Source organism: Lates calcarifer, linkage group LG12 (genome assembly GCF_001640805.2).
Source record: "Lates calcarifer isolate ASB-BC8 linkage group LG12, TLL_Latcal_v3, whole genome shotgun sequence".
NCBI lineage: Eukaryota > Metazoa > Chordata > Actinopteri > Centropomidae > Lates > Lates calcarifer.
This window is the reverse complement of record NC_066844.1, coordinates 4,678,247-4,696,418: the sequence shown is the minus strand read 5'-3', so window position 1 is coordinate 4,696,418 and position 18,172 is coordinate 4,678,247. Positions and strand designations below refer to the sequence as shown.

Sequence of the window (18,172 nt, the reverse complement as noted above, 5' to 3'; positions counted from 1 at the left end):
AGGCTGATCAGATCAGATTTCACTCCAGAATCTCTTTTGTGAGCTCGTTCAAATCATTCTCCTCGAACACAGATTTAATCGTTTCCTCGACATTGTTGTCGTGCATCATAAAGTTCACAAATGTTCCTTTTTAGTTTTCATGATGAGAAACAAACTGGAGCCTTTCAACAGGAACTAAAGACACTTTCATTTCTCGACATTTCAGCTGTGGAGATGATGAAACAACAGGACGACCTCACACTCAAAATATTCACTCATGGTTTCCTCATGATCGTCATTACAGTTTAATGTTGTGTCTGTACAAAGCTCTCTGTGCAGAGGCTCGTGTTTACTTTGATGAATGAAACCCAGAGTTCAGGTTATTAAACAGAGGCTGTAGCGCCACCCACAGGCCAACTGATGTTTCTTTCAGCAGCTCTGAAACTACAGACCAGGAAATAGCTAATACCTGGTATTTTGACCAAAACTAAAATGAAAGTATTTTTTAAAAAGTCAAGTCATTGTGCTTGACAAAATCTGCAGAAAATAAGCAGTTGTCACTCAATATTTCTATGAAGTCTTTCTTTCTAAAGAATGTTAGAGGTAATTCTTAATATTAACCTCCAGATGGTTTTTAGCGCAAATTAGCCAAATAATAGAATAATAAGAAGTGTGTAAGAAGTGTAAAAGTTTTTAGACAACACCTGATTATGTCAAAACTAAATCAGATAGCTACTGCTTGTTCAGGTACACAGACATACTGTTGAATTGTCTGAACGTTTAAAATGTGTTGTTTCCAAACAAAAAAACTTAATATTCATCAATTTATTTTGACTTAAAAATTGCTTTTTTCATGTCCCAGAGCCACACTGAGCATGCTCAAACCTGAATATGATTAAAACTCTCTCCTCCCTCTTTCCCTGCCTGTACAGGAGAAGTATCCGTCCATCGTCTCCCTTCCTGGAGGCTGCAGGTCAGAGGTCATGACCCTGAATCATCCTAAGCTTCCTGGGTAAAGAAAAAAAAAACACCTGTATATACAGAGTTTAAATTATTCATATCCTCGTGAATTAAATGTACAGTTGACTCTACTTGATAACAGTATTTTCATTCAACTATTAATGAAACAGATCCCTGTTTATCCTGTGGGAATAACCAATCAATAACCAATAACATTTTAAGTCTAATAGTTAAACATAAAACATATATTAGCCTTCAAGTATTTACATCAGCTGCTGTCCAGTTTTATAATCTATTTTAATGTTGTAATAAGACACTCAGAAATACTCTAGGAAAAACATTACACTCTTTTTTATATTGTTATGCTTTAGTAATTCTAATAAATTGTTTTTTTTCTCATCTATTTTTTGTTATTTATGTGAAGTAGCTGCTGTAACTCTCCAGTATCTGTCTGTCTAAACACACTCTGAAGCACAGCTGTAAGAAAAAGGAAACTGAAATCTAAATTTGATTTTATTTATTCCCTGAATTGAGGGTCTTGCTGAGGGATTTGCTGTACAGGCTGTAAAAACCTCTTGAGGGCTGTTTACAGTAAATAAACTGATCTTAACTTGACTCTATTGACCTTCTACTGTCTGCGTTTTTGTTTACAGCTGCGTCTTGTTCGTTCATTGGTCGGTCAAAGTCTCCAGAGAGGGTGGAGTCACTCCAAAAATCAACCTGCTGACAAAGATCCCAGAGAAAGGTGAGATGTTCTCCTGTCACCTGAACTCAAACACTGAAACACTGCAGACTGTTTACTGTGCTGCAGGTCTGGTTTCAGACGTCAGAGCTTCTTCAGCTCAATAAAAAAATAAATAGCAAAAAAAATATTATTATGAAATTAATTGTTTGACCTTCAGGAATAGTTTAAAAAAACTTTATTAATCCACTAATCTCACTTCTCCCCAAAAAATCTAATTTAGTTCCTATAGAGACCTGATTACTTATTAAAAATAATATAATTTTGTGTCTTTTATCTCTTTCTAAGTATAGATGAAATTATTTTTCAGCCCTGAGTATTGTCTGCAGGCTGCTCACACAGGCTCCACCAAACCTTTTCTCAGACTATTATCAGATAAAAACTACTGATCCAAGCAAAGAATCCAGCAGATAAAATGTCAGACTGAGCTCTGGATAACACACATATTATATTACAGGTAATTTTCTAGTAATTTCCTACTGACTAAACAGTTTCAACAGTTTGAATTATATAGAGAATTAGAACATCTTTCCCAAGTAAACAGTAGAACAAGTCAAACTTTATTCCCTGTATGTTTATATATTTGTATTTCCATTTTTGCATGTGAAAAATGTCAGTTTTGATTTCAGCTCAAGGTGATTATATTTACAGTTTGTTTTATTTAATCTTCAGTTCAAAACATCAAATCCACACATTTGAGAATCTTAAAGTTAAATTAAGAGTTAAATTAATAAATTTTCTGTTGATAGAGTGAATAATATATAATTACAAATGAAGCTTTAGCAGCAGTTATTTAATATTAATTAAACAGGAGTGAACAAACTGACCACCAGCTCTATTTTCCCTCTAATTAGTGACACCTATTGTTTTGTTTTTTATCTGTATCTATATTGTTAAATCTATAAAACTACTTGACTTTTTTTTTTAATCTAGATTTTATGGCATTAAAGGTCAAACTGTATCACAGATCTGATTTGTTCCTCTCTGTCTGTGCAGCACTGCAGTTGTTTCCCTCTCAGGCTGTAGGGGGCGCTGCTGAAGCCTTTCACAGCCTGCTGAGGATTCTGGGACCTGAAGCCGCCTTGGAGTCGGTCATCAGGGCGGTCAGCCTCTCACAGGACACATAACTCACCCCTGAACCATTAAACCATAAGATGTTAAAACAATGTTAACCTGAAAATATTAGCTGAGATCTGTGGCACAGTAAAAGCTTTATATGTAATATTTTATTTTTTCATCCTTTTCTATTTCAGAAATGTGTTTTTTAAAAAAGTGAACACACAACAACGGTTTAGTCTCTTAGAAATCTTTATTCAATAGAAAGAGCACGACTGTGACAGCTGTAACAGCGGAGCTCATTGGTCAAAATCTACAAAAATAAATAATTTAAATACAAAATGCCAGACAGCAGTGTCGCCTTTGTATTTTCAAATAGTTTCTCTTCTCTCAGCTATGTACACACACGCAGTTATTAGGAGTCTGTAGGTATCACAGTGCTGTGATGTTTCTGCAGGCCGACGCTGTAGGCGGCAGGCGGAGGTGACCGACCAATCAGACGCCAGCTCACCTGAGGGAGCTTCGTCTCTCTGCGAGGACAGAGGTCTGGACAAAGTTTGTTTTCTCAAGATTACAGAATAAGCTGTCGCTGTAGTTTGTGTCTTTTATCGTCACATTTAATCGTTGACAGTTGTTCAAAAACCCACAAGGTTGTTTAATGAGACCTCAGAGATTTACAGAAGGTTTTTAACTTAACTTTAACTTTAACTTAGAACCTAGAAGTGACTAGTTTGATAATCAATGAGTTGTTTTTGACTTTTTTTTCAAGCAAATATTCTCAGGTTTCAGCTTCTTACATGTCTGGATTTGATTCGTGTTGTTGTCATTTTTATTTTATTCTACATAAACATGACGACGTTTCAACCTGAGGAGAGACAGTCTGTGGTTGAGACGTCGTTGTGTCCATGTAGAGTAAAAAAATGGTGGATGAGACAGATTAAGCTGATTAATGTAACCAGTTAGTTTACAAACCTTGTAACTTTGCTCCGATAATACTCAACAAAATCATACGGTAGTACCTTTAAAAAAGCAAATAAATACAGAGGCCTCATGTCAGACAAAGTCCTGTCATTAAAGATTTATAAACTTTAATGTTTATAGTGTTATTGTACAGTATTTTTAACCCTCTTTTCTACCATCCATCGCACATTACATAAACGCAGCTTTAGCTAGCGTCAGACACAACCTGCAGCTGTTTACTCAATTAAAACAAAATCATAAACCTAAGATACAAACAGACGTTTTAATGAGTAACTTTTCCTTTCAGACGCAGCAGCGACTTGTTTGATCCTGATACTTCATCAAACATCAAACAACTGCTGTTTAAATGTGTCCAGACCTGAATCCCACGCCCTCCTCCTCCTCCTCCTCCTCCTCCTCCTCCTGCCACCTCGTCGTGCCGCCTGTCGCGTCATTTCATTTCAACAGTTAGAACGATCAGTGGTTGGTTCGGTTCACTGCTGTTAGCTCTCCAGCCGCTCTCTCCCCCAGACAAACAGGCAGCGACAGTGGCCAGGTAGATGTCAAGTCAGAATTAAAGGAGGGTGACATGATCTGTGTAAGTCTGACGTCACAGCCGACAAAAACACTGTTTCTGGGTCCAAGATGCTGCAGCACCATGTCCTGTGGTGTTTAAATAGATCTGAGTCCAAAAAACTCCCCAGTGTCATTCTAATGCTTTCCATTTATCAAGAACAAAAAGAGGGAACTGTTAGAGTTTGGAAAGTTTGACGCCAGCAGGTGCCAACATTAGCCAGCTAACCTAACTAATGTTAGCACCTGCTGGTAAAAGCTGGTACCCCTGATGCAAGTGAGCCCAAATCTTCATGCTTCGGTTGCCAATTTCTGTGCTCCCCGAAACATAGAGAAAACAGCTAGCTAAGGCCAGCTTTAATCGTCCTAGCTGGGCAGCACAAAAAAGGACTGACACCCAAAACACAGAGATGTGGACTCATAGCAAGAAACACCCTGTAAAATCCAGAGCTTATATCAGAGGTACCTGCCTTTACCAGCTGGTGCCAAACTTTGTCTTCTTTATTGGTTAAAAAAAAATGTAACTTATCAACTGCAACCATCTCTCTTCTCTTGCTCTCATTGAAAGCGGTAGAATGACACTGAATGGATTGTTGTTGTTTATTTTGACTCAGATTTGTTCAAACAACACAGGACACAGCACTGCTGCATACTGAAAACAAGTGAGTTTCAACTAAGTTGGACCAGGAAAGAGTATTTTCGTCGGTTGTGGTGTCAGACAGGCAGATTTGTTAAAGGTCAAACTGTCCAGAGTAACAGTGTTAGAGTTGGTCTTCATGGAATCTCTTGATTTAAACCTTTTTAGTGTTTGGATTTAACTAAACTGACCACATCATCCTGCCAGAAAACGAGCCTGACTCTGGGAGCAAAATGGAGTGTGAAGGGTCTTCTTTCGTCTGAAGTTTCAGTTTTGTAGTGTGATTTGTTTTCAGACGTTTGATTGGCTGATAAGGGTGGGGGTCATGGCGACTGGAGAGCAGACACTGTAAACAGACGAACTGAAGTCAAGTGTTACCAGTAAATCTGAAGCCTCCGTGAGCGCTGGCTGGTTTTAAGAGGACGACGAGGCCGTGAAGTTTGTACTTGAGGACAGGAAGAAGACCCACGAAAAAGCCATCTATACTCGTCCACTCAAGTCTCAACTCAAGGCGGCGTCACCATCCTCAGAAAACCTCCCAGCGTCCCCTGAACGCATCGCAGAGCTTCGGTTCGGATCGTCAGGAGTTCGAGGTACTGAGAGTTTCACGGCTGCATCCACAGCAGCTCCGACAAACTGAACCAGAGACGAACCAGAGCCCAGATCTCAGCTGTGAACGCAGCCCGTAACAAAGTGAGTTTTCTCAACACACACCCACACACACAAACACACACACACCACCACCCTCGACCTACACCCCCCTCCTCCTCCCTCCAGTCCGACCAGAACATTTAGGCACATGGACAAACACAACAAACACACAACAAGAAGCCACTTATGGCACAAAAACCAGCGGAGCAGCAGCACGAAGCTCAGCTTGTCTAAAGACGGCCGCCCTCTGTTACCCAGCAGCCCCCTGGGTCAGGAGACAGAGGACGTCCCTGTTCTGTCACTGAACCTCGCTCATGTCACTTTAAAATCCTCTGCCAGCGTACGTTCACATTAGTCTTCTGTTCTGAAATCAACACTGCCTGCGTCGACTTTAGCACGTCACCTGGAGTTTCAGCATCTCACCTGTTCTTAACTCAAGACTCAGTTGATGGATCAGATGATCAGAAGAAAAGATCTGTTGATGGTGAACAGTGGTTTTCTGATGTGCTCTCTCCCTCTAACTCTAGCTCTCTCACTCATTTTAACTATAGCTCTCTCTCTCTCTCTCTCTAACTCTAGTTCTCTCACACTTTCTCACTCACTTTAACCGTAGTTCACTCTCTCTTTCTCTTGAAGTGTAATGTGACCGTACCTTCACAGAGCTACATTATCACCAGGTTAGTCAGCGAGGGGATGTTAGACATCTACTGAAATGTGACTATGTTTCAGCCTCCAACAGCCTGACAAACAAAACGAGTTAAATTAGCATTTAATCATTAAACAGATGGATTAATGTTGGTAAAAAGGCGACGCGACAGTTTGTTTAAGGAAACTATCAGAGAGGTGATGACCTGCATCACTTTACACAGAGAGCTGCTTCTCTTATTTAGCTTCATTTGTATAAATGAGGTGGACAAAATAATAGAAACGCCTTTCAGTTTAATGCACATTAAACTGAATCGACACCTCTCTGACAGTGTCCAACGTCTGTTTTCTCTCTTCCTTCTGGTGGTATGTATATTTTTGGATATTTTGTCCAGGTTTTGCCTTTGTTTCAGAAACTGTTTCATTGGGCTGAGGAATCTGGGGCAAGCATCATTTTTAGTGTTTTTGTTTTGTTAAAAACTAAAATTGTGACTCATATTGCAGCATCTGCATATCTTTCTGCCACAACTGGAGCCAATTTCTGCCAAATACTTCCTGTAAAAGCTGTTTCCAGCGTGTCTTGTGGATTATTTAGGTTTAACACGGACACAGTTTCTGAAGAGAAATGTTGCTGCTGAAAATTACATTACATTATTTTGCAAAGCCAGGACAAATAAAAACCAGGACTCTCTTACTGGAGAGGTTTCACTGGATGGAGGAGAGAAACTTATGTTTGGTTAAACTGACCCTTTAACGTCACTAAATTTCCCTCGACACCGCGGCACAAACACTTGACAAAAATACATCAGATTCAAAACAGTGGATTCAGTTTGGATTCTGGAGGTTTTCAGTTCAACAATCACCTCATCTCTTTCAGAGCTGCAACTAACAATTATTTTTTTAGTGCATGAAAAGTTAAATGTCTTCAGTTTTCTTGTTTTGTCTGTCAAACTGTCCAAAACCTGAAAACTGTATTTAATTATTAAAATAGTGTGGAGTTGATCATTGTGATGAGTTGGACTGAAAACCTCTGCTTAACACCGCTGACAGCTGTAGCTATGGTAACTAGTGCTTCTGTTACCATGGTGATGCTTCACCAGACAACCTGGACAGACACAACCCCCCCGGCCTACATTCAGGAAATGACATCATACTGTACGAACATCCCACCCCAACGACAACCTGCTTCTCCTCAACCACAACCACATCAGTCCTCATCAGGAGGTTAAAGGACAGGTTCACGGTTTTTCAGGTCTGTCTTAAAACACTCGGGTGTTAGTATGAACATTGAAACATTCTTTTTTCTGGCTGTAAACATCCATCCTGTTCACACTTCAGGGACAAAAGCCACAGTCCATATTTGAAAGTTTAGAATATGAAATTTTGTACCAAAAGACACGGAAACTTTATAAAATACTGACTTAACTTCCGAGATAAACCTGCTGTGATGCACATACAGGCACCTGACTGTTTAAACAGACGTGACTGTGAACTGGTCCTTTAATCCCAACTTCTGTCACCAGAGGAAAGAACAAGTTAACTTTTCTAATAAATATGATTCATGACAGAACAGAGCTGTGGTGTTGGGATTCACCTCCAGACAGGAGCGAGGAGTCAGGCTGCCACGACAACACAAAAGCTCTAGAATCAGTAACAAAAATAATCTGAAAGTTGTTTAAATATCTGGTGATTTAGTGGAAACTTCCTGGAGATTCATTTTATTTTTTGCCGAGCAGCAGCAGGAACCAGAGAGTGATACCTGTTCTTAGGAGCTGTGTGAGGAGGAGAAAAGTGCTGCAGTGAAGAAACAGCTCTGGTCTGATCTGACTCTAGACCTCCAGGATCCAACATGGCGTCTCTCCTCTCTGTTTGAGGCATCAGCGTGGCGTCAGTTCAGTCTCTGGGGGCAGGTGTTCACACCGGGTGGAAGAGCAGCGTGCAGTCTTCCCTCTCTGCGGCCGCGAAGATGCCGCCCGGGAGTGGTGGCAGAGAGCCTTTTGGCAAGGAACCACCAGTCCTCAAGTAGCAGGAGACGATCCTCTGGTCCAGGCGCAGCTGGCGGGGGATGCTGTCGAACGGCTTCGGGTCCAGATCCAAGATGGAGACAGAGTAAGAGAAAGCAGGAGGTCTGGAGGAGAGGAAGTCTCTGTGCCTCCTCTGACTGGGGAGACTGGAGGAGGAGGAGGAGGAGGAGGAGGAGGGTTAATGAACAGGAGGACGAATCTCTGACTTTAAACATGCTGATCTTACATCTGGCTCCACCCAGTGAATACATCAGGTACTACACACTGAGACATAAACCCAGTACATGCTGCAATCACCACCTGTGTCCTGACTGACAGCAACAATGTCATTCCCCCATTTTCTGACATTGTTTTTAAATCAAAAAAATCAATAGTGAACATAACTGTTGAGCTGCAGCCTAAACAACACAGTCCCTCAGAGGATTTAAGACCAGGCTGCACCCACCCTGTGTCAATTTAATAAGTCAAATGTTGTCATGGTTAACACCGGGAAGTAGCCAACAAGTTAAGGCCCCAACCAACAATTATTTGCTAAATCATTAAATCCAACAATTAATTAATTTGTCAGAAAATTGAGAAAATGTCTAACAGAGTTCCTGGAGCCTGAAGTGAGATTTTGAAATGTCTGTTGAGTGACCCTAAATAACTGATTACATATAAATGTTAATTGGCAAGTGGTTTAAACAGTAGAACAAACTGTAGATCTCAGTATTGATCAGGGATTAGTCCCATAACACTGGGCTGTTAAATTTCAACACAGCAAATTAATGTAAGTCTATCAATTACTGCAAGAAATATAAGAAACTTTTCCAGCTGTTTAAGCAGTTTACTGCAGCACTCGTCAGATTAAAAGGTATGCTGTGGAGCTTTTAACCACTACAGAGCAATATTTTTAAAAGTGGGTCCCCATTGTTGTTCCGTCTAAAACTCTTACCCTTCATCATCTTCCTCCTCCTCAGTGCTGGGCACCAGGGCGACCATGATGGAGCAGTCTTTGGCTGTCATGGCGACGCGGTACTGATGAACCTGAAGTTAAAACATACAGCAGTTAGACAGACAGCAGCTGACAGCTCATTCACACACAAACACTAGATGGAAATGTCCCTCAGTTCATGTGGAATGTCTCTAAATCCTACAGCTCCCATGAGCCTCTGCAGCCATCAGGAGAGAGTTCCAACCAGAGCTGTCACATCAGACTACATAAATATTCCAACATCTCTGCTGCTACAGAACTGATCCAAAACTAACAGGATGTTTGCTGCAGTAGTTCTCTGTGGGACACATATTTGACGTCTCTTATACAGTTGTTATGGACACAGTTTTTGTTTAGTTTTCAGTGACGAAGGCTTTTTTCCCTGCAGCTCAGTGGGTTTCCATCCAAAGAAAAACAGCTAAAGAAGATGTGAACTGGGAAGCTTTTCCATCCACTACCTTTATGCAAACATTAGGAGTTGTTTGTTGAGATAAACAGCTGGAGGTGCTAATGTTCCACTTAGAAAACAGACTGGTTCAGACATGTGGCTGTGGCTTCAAGGTATTTTCTACACAACAGGTTTTATATCCCCTTTTTTATGCCAAAAAGAAAAAATAGAGAAGATGGAAAAAATTAAATTTCTACCACGTTTGTGCCTCTGTATCTTCTTTACTCATTCTGACTTCTTGGTTGTAAAATTAAAAAAGTTCAGAGAGTTCTGTCCTCAAAGGATTAGAGAAACAGTTTTTATTGTGAGTAAATAATTATCAGACTTTTTCCCCTATAGAATAGGGCACAACAAGATAGATAAATTAAAAGAGCTACAATCAAACCTCAAAAAACAAAGTAGAAAATGTGAGGGAAATATATAATTAATGTTTGTTTCATGAATTAATGTGAGGGACGTTAAAGTCTCTTTATCTCTCCACACAGATCAGTTTTCATCTGCCCCTATTTCTCATCTATTCAGTCAGATGTTTCAGGATTAATTTGCTGAGTCTGTTTCCATTGCACTTTTTCAGTTCATCAATAAAACTATTTTTCCATTTCAGCCCAGCAAAACAATGAAAAATTCCACGTGTTTTTTGGAAAATGCTGATAAAAAGACAAGGATGGGAAAAAAGTGTTTTTACTGATGATTACCCAGCGTGACAAACAGCAGTCAGCTGACACTGTAGGAGAAACCTGGACCACAGACAGCTTCCAGTTTTCTGTGTGACTCTGTGCAACTGCGAACATTTTAAACCAGCCTAACCTTGGCGACAGCGTACTCCACTGAGCCATCGTCCTCAGTTGGACATTTCTGCAGCTTCTCCAGGAAGGCCTCGTTGTACGGCCCGTCTATCTGAAGACGAGTCCTGACGCAGACACAGACAGGAAGTGACATCAGTGACCAGATGATCAGAGAGAGACAGACATCGATCTACAGTTTATCTCTGGTACTTGGTAACTGACCTCTCCTTGGGGAAGTCCTGCAGGTGCTGCTCCACCCTGCGATACAAAGGATGAAGTCCTTCGATGTCCAATGTGTCCAACATCTGAGTCTGGAGGATCCTGAACAAAACGCTGTCGCTGGGTAAACCCTGAGAGCCTGAAAACACACACACACACACACACACACAGGTGTTCAGAGGAGGGAGGTCATATTTCCTATTTTGTAAAGCGTTTAAATCAAAACGAGTATTTAATGTCTCTGTATCAAAAACAGGCCCAAACATTTGAGTCAGGTTTTCGGTTTCACACATTTACATAATCAGATTCAGATGATGTTTGTGCTGAAAAGACACAAATGCTCCTTTGAAACCACAAACATTTTCTGAAGGAGGCTGCTGCACAAGAAAAACCTTTGTACAAGAGAAAAGCAGACAATCAGGCGGCACACAGATGTGCAACTCTGAGAATAAAGAGAAGAAATAATCAGAGTGAAAATGGAGAAAAGGAAGCAGGAGCAAGACAGTGAAAAAAAAAAAAAAAGAGGAACTGATAAGAGAAACAAAATCCAAGTATACAGACTAGAGCTGCAACTAACACCTATTTCCATCATTAACTGATCTACTGATTATTTTTGATTTATTGTTTTGTCTATAAAATGTCAGTAAATAATGTAAAATAAAAGTCTTTAAATGTCTTTTCTTGTTCGAACAATGGTCCAAAATTTAAAATATTAAGTTTACAAATCAAGAAAAAATCGAATAATCAGAGAATTTTGGATTGTTTTTTTTTATCGCTGGAAATGATTTAGATAATTACTGCGGCTCTAACAAGGACAATAAATACATAAACTTTGAAATAAGCCTTCCTCTGTTGCTCTCCTTGAGCTTTCTTCCTTTTATTTCTCTGTTAAAATGTTTTGTCTGATTTGAATGTCTAATGTCAGACGATGTTGTTTGCGGTACAGATTGTAAAGCCCCCTGAGGCTGACTTGTCAGTACAGATATTAGGCTTTATAAATAAAACTGACTCGACTCATAAATTCATCATCTTAGTGTGTTTCCAGATCCTCTCAGCTGCAGCCGAGCAGCAGAGCTTGAAAACGACACTGAAAGAAAACAGCGTGGTGGGCGTGCAGGTACCGACCGTGGCGAATCCTCTCCCTGTTGAAGTGACTAGCTTCACAGAAGCTCCGCCCTTCTCCTTGTCTGTCCATCACCACTCCTCCATCTCCTCCTCCGCCACTCAGCAGGGCGTTCACCAGGACCTACACACAGACAGAGAGGTTTGATCACAGTGAGCGTCTGATGCGTTCAGTGAAGTCTGGTTAATGTGCTCTCTGAGGTCAGTGTCTGTACTCTCTGTTTGGCTTTGTTCAGACTGCAGGCAAATCAGATTTGTTTGTCAAATCAAATCTTCAGGACAGACTGGCCGCTCTGTGATTTGTGTTTCCAGACATCACCAACCCATCTGCATGTGTTGCTGCAGTGACATGGTAGGAGTCAGTACCTATGTAGAGACTGATGCTCTGGACTCTCAACACTGTTGTTGTGTGTGTCATGTTGCAAGTGACTGAAAAGATGCTTTCAAATCTTATTTTGAGTAAACAGAGCATCCAGACTGAGATGCATCTGTAGAGATCCGATTAGAATCAGATTTTGTTTGGTTATATGCCGCACAGACTTTCTAAAATTAATCTGGATGTGCCATACAAATAGATTTGGGCTGCCTCTAAACATATCGCATAACGTTAAAATTTAACTTCCAAAGATAAAAGATAAACAGAAATACAACAGAAAATCTGAAGGCTCAACATTTAATAAAATTCAGTCAAACCAGCTGGTAAATATCAACACTGTGACACCTGCAGTGAGTCTCTCACCACGATAAGTTCACTCTGACATTTCACATCTGAAAAAAAAAAAAAAAAACTCCTGCAACATGAGCAGAATTTGATCTGGTGGTGACTCCTGGCTAACACTTACTTACTAAAGAACTAATCAGTATGATGCTATGACGGATCAAAGTTAGGGAACTTTGAGGGAATTACATGTTAACAACACATCACTGTTCTATATATTTTTACTTATCAACGATATAGAAGCATGATCAGGTATTTGCATACAGTAGCGTGCAGTCTAGTCTTCTCTCACCACAACGGTGGCAGGAAGCCAGACCAACACATCAACCTCTGACAGGGAACTGGTCTCTAAAAGGGGGAGCCTGGTCTGTTTTGTGGACGTGGTTTGGCTTCAAGAGGCCAGCAAGACACGATTTCCTGCAGGTTTGTCAGAAAATGGTCACAGCTAAAGGTGGCAACATAACCACTTTTTTGTTTGTTACACCACCTGAAGCAAAACTACAGTTAATAATTGTGGTATTTTTGTTTCAGATAATTGAAAATTTAAAGTCAGTTCTGTCTGAGAAAATGGACGTCAGCCTTTGTGCAGTTATAAGCTGAGTGTGGATTTGAACTGTTGAAATTTGCCATGTTCACTCGCTCTTCAGACTCCTACCTCTTCCCCAAGATGGAGATGGAGATATTACCTTCAAACTTCCTGTATAATCACTCAAAGAGTTGAACTGTATGTCGCTGTAACAAGAGCTGTGCAACTCATCTCCCTCTACCTTAGGACACAAACTTATCAATCACTGCTCGTACCTGTGTGTACGAGTGTTTGTGTGTTGTGTGGATTTACCTGGATGAAGTCGTTGAGGACAGCTTTGCCAGTCATGTGACTGTTAATTCTGTTGTTTCCGTACATGAAGTACGGTCTGAGATGATGCAGCAGAGAGTTCAGGTCCAACGAGTCGTCGCTGCCCTCTTTACTGCTGTAAATACACTGACCACCCTAAAAACACACACACACACACACACAGACAGAGACAGGCCTTACTACAGCTGCTCAGAAGATCTAAGTGTTTAAATCTGCAGCAACATGTGAGATCTCAGACAGAGCTGGAGTGTAGAGGAGTGTGGTTTAGTCTCAGTTCAAACCCTCCATCTGAAGCTCTGCAGTCACATAAATACTCTTCATACCTTCTCAGCTTGTCATTAAGATTATATCAGTACATTGCAATGTGAGCAGAGTCTGGAGTTTATGCCTTCTGCTCATATCAGTCTGTTTATTTCTCCACTCTCAGCTGCTCCATGGCTTTTTGTTTGCTTTTGATATGATCAATGCATTAATCATTCAGAGAAAACAGACATTTCAAACACAAAAACACCAGTTACCACACTGATTATCACGGTCATAAAAAACTGTGTAACTTGCAGTGGAGGTCTTTGGCTGTTTTATCGCCTGAGGCAAAACCTTTCACTCCGAGCCTGTGTCTGTTTCAGTAGTCAAATGGGCACTTAAATGTTATTTTAAGACAGGCTTGAAAAACTGTGAACCCAGACAGACAGACGAGGCTGTGCTTGTGTTTCACCTTGAAGATTTTAAAGTTGTTCTGAGGTTCTTCTATCAGGTGTCTGATGGCAAAGTGCATTCTCTGTCTGTTCCTGAAGGACACAAGAGAAAAACCAGAGATCATCATGTTCAGCAGCTGAGTCCAAGACACGCAGGTTTAGTCAGACCACAGCTAAGGTGGTCTGACTAAACCTAACATGAGCAGACTGAGAATATGAGACATTTTAAATGACACGATCAGGATTTGTTGGTGGTGAAATGCAGCAGTGTTGGTGGTGACAACACTAGCTGCCGTAATCTCACCCTGAGAACAGGTCGAGAGGACAGTACAGACTGCGTCTCTTCCACTTCCCATTGGCCACCTGGAGGGAGGGGAGACAATAGAAATGAGTCAAAGATAAAATATCAAAGCGACAGATGTAATAAAGTAATAAAAACACTGTATTTCTGTAGTTGGACTGTAGTTTTAGTGTACAGTGTGTGTAGTTACCTTGTAGTGTTGGTGCATGCAGAAGCGACACACTTTGGTCTTGATGTCTTTGCTGACATGTTTGGAGGACGGCAGGAAGCCACACTTAGGCTGAAAACACAACACATGCAAAACAGCAGCTGAGTAACACACGGCGCACACAGACACACACACGGTCACACTCATGTGATTCCCGGTTTTAGCGCAGTATTTCTGGTTGTTGACATTCAGGTGCAAAGATTTCTGACTGTGTGTGAGCGCTTCTCAGGAGGAAGAACACCATGATAAACAAATGCAAGATGTGGTTTTATTACCGAGCTGAAACTGAAATGAAAATCTGTGTCTGTGTGTGTGTGTGTGTGTGTGTGTGTGTGTGTGTGTACCTTGATCTCGATACAGAGCGGAGGAGTGTGTGTTGGCTGGTGGAGGGCTGGAGATGTCAGGTTGGGCAGACAGAGAGCACAGCCGCTGTAGATGTCCATCACCTTATCACAGCGCCACGCTGACACAAACACAAACAGGAAGAGAGAGTTTTCAGTTTGTGTGCTGAGGAAGGAAACTTCAGCACCTTTATATTTACAAGAGACGGTCAGTTTACTCTCAGTACAGATCGATAAATGCAGTTTTTACACTTTAGTGGCTTCTCTGACATCTGAGAATCTAGAACCAACGATAGCAAACAATAACTCTTTTATCAAAATAGCTGCATATTGATTTTCCATCAGTACACAAATTGATTAATTAACTAATTGCTGAAGCTCTTATCTACATTGGGAAATTTCAGTCTGTTGCAGAGAGCTAGTTTAAACCTTTTCATGTACCGATCAAAATAAAAACAAAAAAATTTGTACCATACAAACAATTTGACCTGATTTCTTTTTCGCTGCATTCTTTCTACACATGGCCGCCATCTTGACTTAAATGTGTGAGCACGTACGTTTCTCCAGTACCCAAAGATGAACTGGTTTGATCTTTGGGTACCTGTTAAAACAGGTCCATGAAAGCATAAATGAAGTCGGGATAGACTGAAGGGGTGGATAAATTAACTATTAACTCCAAAAACTATTGGGAAACTTTGAAGACCGCCTATTACAAGGTTAAATCCCAAAACAACAAAAGTGGAGCTGGGAGTGGAGACAGTTGCTGTCAGCACATGTAAACACCAGACTGTGTTAAATCAAATATCAACACAGAAAAACAGGAGCCAATAATGATCAATAATGATGACACTCACTCACAGGGACAGTATGAACTTATTCGCTTTCTTCCCGAGAGGTAAATGAGACTGACACCACTCTCATGTCTGCCCATACTAAGTATAATATATTATCTAATACATTATGTAAGTTAGTGAGCTTTAGAGGTGCTGACTTTGTGCCTTCAAACAGAGTCAGGCTAGCAGTTTCCCTCTGCTCCCAGTCTTTGTGCTAAGCTAAGCTAACTGCTGGCTGTAGCTTAATATTCACAATGAGATGAGATTGGTATCAATCATTTTATCAAATCCTCAGCTGCAAAGCTAATAAACATGTTTCCTGGAATGATTAATAAACGTTCTTACCTGGTCTCTGATGCTGAACTTTGATTGACAGCTGTCGTACAAACTCTAGCGGCAGTTTGACCACTTCCTGTAGACAAAGTGAAGTCAGTCAATTTGTACATCTGTGTGTGTCTGTTATCTACTGTAAAGCTCTGTGATCTGCTGATAGTGTGTTATCACCAGTTATTACGGGGGTGTTCAACAAAAAACTAATTATCCAGCTTATTGATCACTGAGCACCAAATACTGATCATTTAAAATAACCCTAACTGTTAGCACTGCTGAATGCTTTTGCACCCTTGTTAGTTGTACTTCCTTTTTATTATTAATTTTTAAATTTACACTTCTTGAATTCTGAATAAAGCTGTAATTTCTGTCATATATCAGACCACGTGTCAGAAACCTGAGTGTGTGTTTTTTCCCCTCTAAGTTTTGACAGATGGAAAAATCCAACCTCGAGCTCAGATTTGAATCTAAAATTAGGCACCATCTGACTCAGAGAATGTTGTTCATGTGCTAAAACCTCCCAGGTTTCAACAGTGTAACTCATTGTTTTTTAGGAATTTGTGAACAACTGGTAACCGAGCTCTGAATGGATTATATATTTAATTCCAGCTGGATCACACTGCGCTTAAAAAACTAACTTAAGAACCCCTCAGATTTTTAACAGTGAGGGTAAAATTAGTCTTACAGAAAAGTCTTAAACTGGTTTTGTCACAGACTTTTTTTTTTCTTTTTCAAATACATCACAAAAGACGAACACAACTTGAACAAACAAATGTCCCACTGCCCCTCCTCCCAAAAACTGGATTATTAGTAAATCTGTATCCATTCGGCTACACAGAGATGAGAGGTAAACAGAAATAATAATCATGACAGGTAAAATAAGAAAGGAAAAAGCGTACACGTGTTACATAGATATTCTGGTAGTTAACAAAGGATATAAATGGCTGCCAAGTGGTCTGGAATAATGGCAACAAAAAGACTAAAGCTCATGAATTTGTGATATTTTCCTGCCTCTGTCTACAAGATGTGGTTAATGTGAAATTGTTTCTACAGTTCAAACAGAAAGGACTTGTTACTGAAACAGAAACTGGCCATCACAGAGGGCTGGACCTGAATCTGAATTTTGGGCTCTGAGTCACCAGTTTAGGCCAAATATTTGATTTGTCATGTCATGTTGAGTGGACTCCACCAAAAAACTTCTGGAGTTTATTTTGTTTCGTACTTGTGTTTCCTGCAGTTCCTCATCTATAGATATGGTTTTGTTTTTAGAGAGACTCAGTATTATGGCTGTTTCCTGGTAAAACTTCAGTTATGAAATCCTATCCCAGCACAGAGGGTCTCTCCTGATGCCGTCAGCTGAGGTGTCAATCAGATCTGGACATTAGAGAAAGTGACGCCAGCATCTGGTTGATAAGTAGTTTTGCACTGGAGCTGAGAAAGTCGTGTTTACTGCGTCTTTCTGCCCTTCATTTCCATCACATTTCTCAATTTCCAGAAACAAATCTACAGTTAGTTTTGTGGTTACTTTAGGATGACACGCACTTGCAGCCTCTGATGCCGTTAGCCGTCCTGATAATACTTTGCTTTCTGGAGAACTGAAGCCCGTTGACGCCAGGAAACAGGGCAGCAACAATGACACACATCAAGAAGCCACTGGTGTGCAGGCTTAGATAAAAACTGTGGCTGTGGCTGTTTATTACTTGTCTTGTTTGCCTCTCAACTTAAAAGAGGAACTCACATTTAAAAACAAAAAGCAGATGTTTGTCTGCTTACACGTCTTGGAGGCTACAACAACAAGTATGAAAAACTTGATTAAAGTCTTTTATGGCTCCAGGAGGGACCTGTAAGTAATGTCACTTGAGTCAGCATCAGTTGGGACTGAAGTCTGTTTCACAAGTATGAAAGTGAAGAAAATCTGGGGGTGTGGAGTTAAGGGAGCTTATCAGACCCACGATAACACCCCCATATCTCTGACTGGGCTGAACGTTATAGGAGTCACGACCTCTGACAAAAAAGGTGCTACACCCTAAGTTGTTTAACACACCTAGATGTAAATACCAGGAAATAAAAGCTCAAATTCTGAACTCTTGTCTCATAATCATCAATGATAATTATA

General features: G+C 40.5%; 2 protein-coding genes across 2 annotated transcripts in view; one reads left to right on the top strand and one right to left on the bottom strand.

The window, feature by feature from the left end:
- cenpp (centromere protein P) overlaps positions 1-3,079 on the top strand; it is an 88,021-nt gene extending 84,942 nt beyond the window's left edge. The window contains exons 7-9 of the mRNA XM_018686412.2: positions 912-991; positions 1,593-1,684; positions 2,678-3,079. Of these exons, the coding sequence (XP_018541928.1) occupies positions 912-991; positions 1,593-1,684; positions 2,678-2,808 (303 nt within the window). The 3' untranslated portion in view covers positions 2,809-3,079. The remainder of the gene's footprint in view (positions 1-911; positions 992-1,592; positions 1,685-2,677) is intronic.
- Positions 2,972-18,172, bottom strand: part of ippk (inositol 1,3,4,5,6-pentakisphosphate 2-kinase) — a 20,357-nt gene continuing 5,156 nt past the window's right edge. The window contains exons 4-14 of the mRNA XM_018686409.1: positions 16,072-16,138; positions 14,897-15,015; positions 14,535-14,624; positions 14,348-14,406; positions 14,064-14,136; positions 13,331-13,483; positions 11,778-11,898; positions 10,656-10,791; positions 10,456-10,558; positions 9,162-9,253; positions 2,972-8,373 (exon numbers count right to left, since the gene is read on the bottom strand). Of these exons, the coding sequence (XP_018541925.1) occupies positions 8,118-8,373; positions 9,162-9,253; positions 10,456-10,558; positions 10,656-10,791; positions 11,778-11,898; positions 13,331-13,483; positions 14,064-14,136; positions 14,348-14,406; positions 14,535-14,624; positions 14,897-15,015; positions 16,072-16,138 (1,269 nt within the window). The 3' untranslated portion in view covers positions 2,972-8,117. The remainder of the gene's footprint in view (positions 8,374-9,161; positions 9,254-10,455; positions 10,559-10,655; positions 10,792-11,777; positions 11,899-13,330; positions 13,484-14,063; positions 14,137-14,347; positions 14,407-14,534; positions 14,625-14,896; positions 15,016-16,071; positions 16,139-18,172) is intronic.